Source organism: Coffea arabica, chromosome 10c, assembly GCF_036785885.1.
Source record: "Coffea arabica cultivar ET-39 chromosome 10c, Coffea Arabica ET-39 HiFi, whole genome shotgun sequence".
Lineage (NCBI taxonomy): Eukaryota > Viridiplantae > Streptophyta > Magnoliopsida > Gentianales > Rubiaceae > Coffea > Coffea arabica.
This window is the reverse complement of record NC_092329.1, coordinates 8,460,709-8,463,455: the sequence shown is the minus strand read 5'-3', so window position 1 is coordinate 8,463,455 and position 2,747 is coordinate 8,460,709. Positions and strand designations below refer to the sequence as shown.

The 2,747-nt window shown below is 40.1% G+C and overlaps 1 protein-coding gene across 2 annotated transcripts; it reads left to right on the top strand.

The window, feature by feature from the left end:
• The first annotated feature begins 214 nt into the window (after nucleotides 1–214).
• LOC113714858 (probable inactive poly [ADP-ribose] polymerase SRO3) lies at nucleotides 215–2,519 on the top strand. Of its 2 annotated transcripts, XM_027238980.2 has the most exons (5): nucleotides 216–594; nucleotides 669–1,367; nucleotides 1,484–1,725; nucleotides 1,803–1,942; nucleotides 2,062–2,519. In XM_027238980.2, the coding sequence occupies exons 2-5, from the start codon at nucleotides 670–672 to the stop codon at nucleotides 2,155–2,157; spliced, it is 1,176 nt and encodes a 391-aa protein (XP_027094781.1). In that variant the 5' UTR covers nucleotides 216–594; nucleotide 669; the 3' UTR covers nucleotides 2,158–2,519. The 2 variants fall into 2 exon arrangements, with proteins under 2 accessions (XP_027094780.1, XP_027094781.1); XM_027238979.2 differs by having other exon boundaries at nucleotides 215–1,367.
• The last annotated feature ends 228 nt before the right edge of the window (nucleotides 2,520–2,747 follow it).

Here is a 2,747-nt window from a genome sequence, read left to right as displayed (position 1 = left end):
ACCTTCCCTAGTCCCAACCCCACGCCACAACTCTACCTCTCTAATGCCTAGTCAGAGTATCAGAATTCTCCTACCTCCTTCTATGAAATACCATAAAAACCCTTGCCTTATCAAACTCATTTCTCTACAACCGACCTAAACCCAGTGTCTAAACGGTAAATTCACTGACCCGTGATAGTCTACTGTTCTCGTATATATATATTGAGGCGGCGAAACCCTTTCATTCCAGAAGTTCTTTTGTTCATCTCATTTTGTGACAGAACTTCTCAAAAAGGGCGGCACAGAAAAATTCTTTTTTGTTTTTTATTTTCTTCGGACATGAATTATATGAGTTCCGATTCGGCGATGTCGGGAATTGGGAATTTCTGCTCGGAAAAAATTGTGAATATGAGAAACAATAATAAAATGAGAATTAGGGTTTCTCCTCCGCAGCGGAGATTTGCTTCCGGATCGTCGTTTTGTGACCGCCAAGCGCAGCTCCTAGTTCAGAATCACGAGAATTTCAGAAAGAGTGCGGAACCGATGCGGGTCATGTACTACGACGTGAACGGGTCGTGGGTGGATTATCCGAAGGAGGTTTTGGATTTGGTGAAGGTAAGCTTCTTGGCAGGTAAACCAATGGTTGAGGTAAATATTCGAGGTTGTGATTTTTTGCTTGATTTTTATAGGATGTTGGAAATTCAATTTGATAGTGGCGATGAAAAGTCAATTGCTTGGATTGATGTGAAAGGGAAGTGTTTTTTCCCTAAAGTTTTTGTTAATTCTAGTGAGGCTTTTGTGAGTTATGATCGAAATGAGGAAATTTTGGGGAATAAGTGTCCCAAAATTGAAATTGAGGTAAAGATTTTGGAGGATTCTGATAATTTGGACAGTTTATCGGGCAAGAGAAAGAGAGTCAGTGAGGAAATTGAAGTCGAGCAAATTGAGAGGGGAAAATCGGAGGGGACTTCGTCCAATGTCAGGAATCTAGATGCTAAAAGGCGGCAAATTGTTGCGAATGAAGTGGATAAGGCGAGGTGGGAGAAGACTAAGCTGTTGAAGGAAGGGGAGAAGGAGTATACCATTGTTAAAAATTTGTTTTTGTCTGGGTTGCGATCGGTGGAGACTGATGCTACAATCACTAGGATTCATCAGTGTACAAGGACGGGGGTGTTGGACAAGGCGCGATATGAAGTTTTTATGAAGCAGATGGAGATAATGAAGAAAGCTAGAGGAGATGCCAACATGGTTTTTGCATGGCATGGGACGTCAGCAGAGGGTGTAGATAGTATTTTGGCTCATGGGTTTGGAATGCCTGATCAGGTCCAAACTCCTCGACCTCATGGAGTTGGTGTATATTTATCTCCTGCTAAGTTACCGCATATCAGGTACTTGATTTTTTTTATAGGTGTATTCTGACCATGTAGAGTAGGTTTAGCTGTTCTTATGTTAATCTGCTATCTTCTTTTTTTTTCTTCTGATTGTTGCTTGGGTGCACTTGTAGTGCCATGATGTCAGACATAGATGATAATGGCGAAAAGCATGTAATTTTGTGCCGAGTCCTGTTGGGCAAATGTGAGAAAATTGAGGCTGGCTCTAACCAGAAGTTGCCTTCAAGTTTGGATTTTGATACTGGTGTGGATCAGTTGACAGATCCTAAGTGGTATGTGGTATGGCCTACCAATATGAGTACACACATTCTTCCAGAGCTGGTGGTCAGCTATAAATCTGCCAATCATGTGCAAGGTAGATATTCTTCCATATCTTCTCAGTCTGGATGACTTGTGTGTTCGTGCAAAAAATAACTGCTTGTGTCTTTTCAGGTCAAGTTACTGGTACTCCATGTGTTAAGTTGGATTCTCCTGTGCCAAGTCCCTTTGTTGCAAAGTTATTTGCCAAGCTTGGGAGATCTCTTCCTCCTCTCAAAGTTCTTCAATTACAAACTTTGTGTGGCTCACTCAAGGTATGTATTGCAATGAAATAGTGTGATCAAGACATTATATTAGTTCAAGCAAAATATTGGTTATGCACCAGATTTCTTTTCCTATTTTTGACTGATTTTAGTCCTGAAATCTGTTACAGGATGGGAAGGTGGGGAAAGATATGTTTATGGAACAGTTGAGATCAGTTGTGGGAGACGAAATGCTGCGCTCGGCTATTAATGAAATTCGTGGTTGAGATTGAGGTCCTTTTAGTTTTAAAATGTTGGAAAACAAAGAAACTATCCTTACTTGGAGTTTCCTTTTTATACAGACCGTGTAATGTTACCTGTGATAGGATCATGGAGGGAATCCTCAAATACAGCAGAAAACTTAGGCTTATACTATTTTACTCTCGCAACTCCTTTTGTAGTTATGGTCACATTTGTTGTTGTTGTTGTGATGCTTCTAGTTATTTAGAACTTGTTTTCAGCAAAGCTCGGTTATGTAATTTCATTGGCATTATGATCCTCCTCCTCTCAATTTTGAGGAGAAATTCTTATGTTGGGATCAAGTTATATGCTGTGGGGATGCTATGTGAATATTCTCTTGTTAGTCAAATTATAAATTTGTTGCAACTACAGTAGATTGCTGGCGAATGTCTGGCCATGACTCATGAAGGGTCATTAAAACTGAAACACGTTGCAATGTCACTAGCACTTCGAAGGTGAAGGATTTCTGGAAATATTGAAAAGAAATAAAATTTTAGGCCTTATAAGAGGTTGGGTGCACTGCATTAGGAGGTTATATTAACAAGTCAATACACTGGTTAAAGATGCAGGTTGGTGA

What these genes read in the sequence shown, in the direction of transcription:
- LOC113714858 (XM_027238979.2), top strand. Translation starts at nt 319, where the DNA reads ATGAATTATATGAGTTCCGATTCGGCGATGTCGGGAATTGGGAATTTC. An exon ending in GCTAAGTTACCGCATATCAG is followed by an intron (nt 1,368 to 1,483) that starts GTACTTGATTTT and finishes GTGCACTTGTAG; the next exon opens with TGCCATGATGTCAGACATAG. An exon ending in CTTTGTGTGGCTCACTCAAG is followed by an intron (nt 1,943 to 2,061) that starts GTATGTATTGCA and finishes AATCTGTTACAG; the next exon opens with GATGGGAAGGTGGGGAAAGA.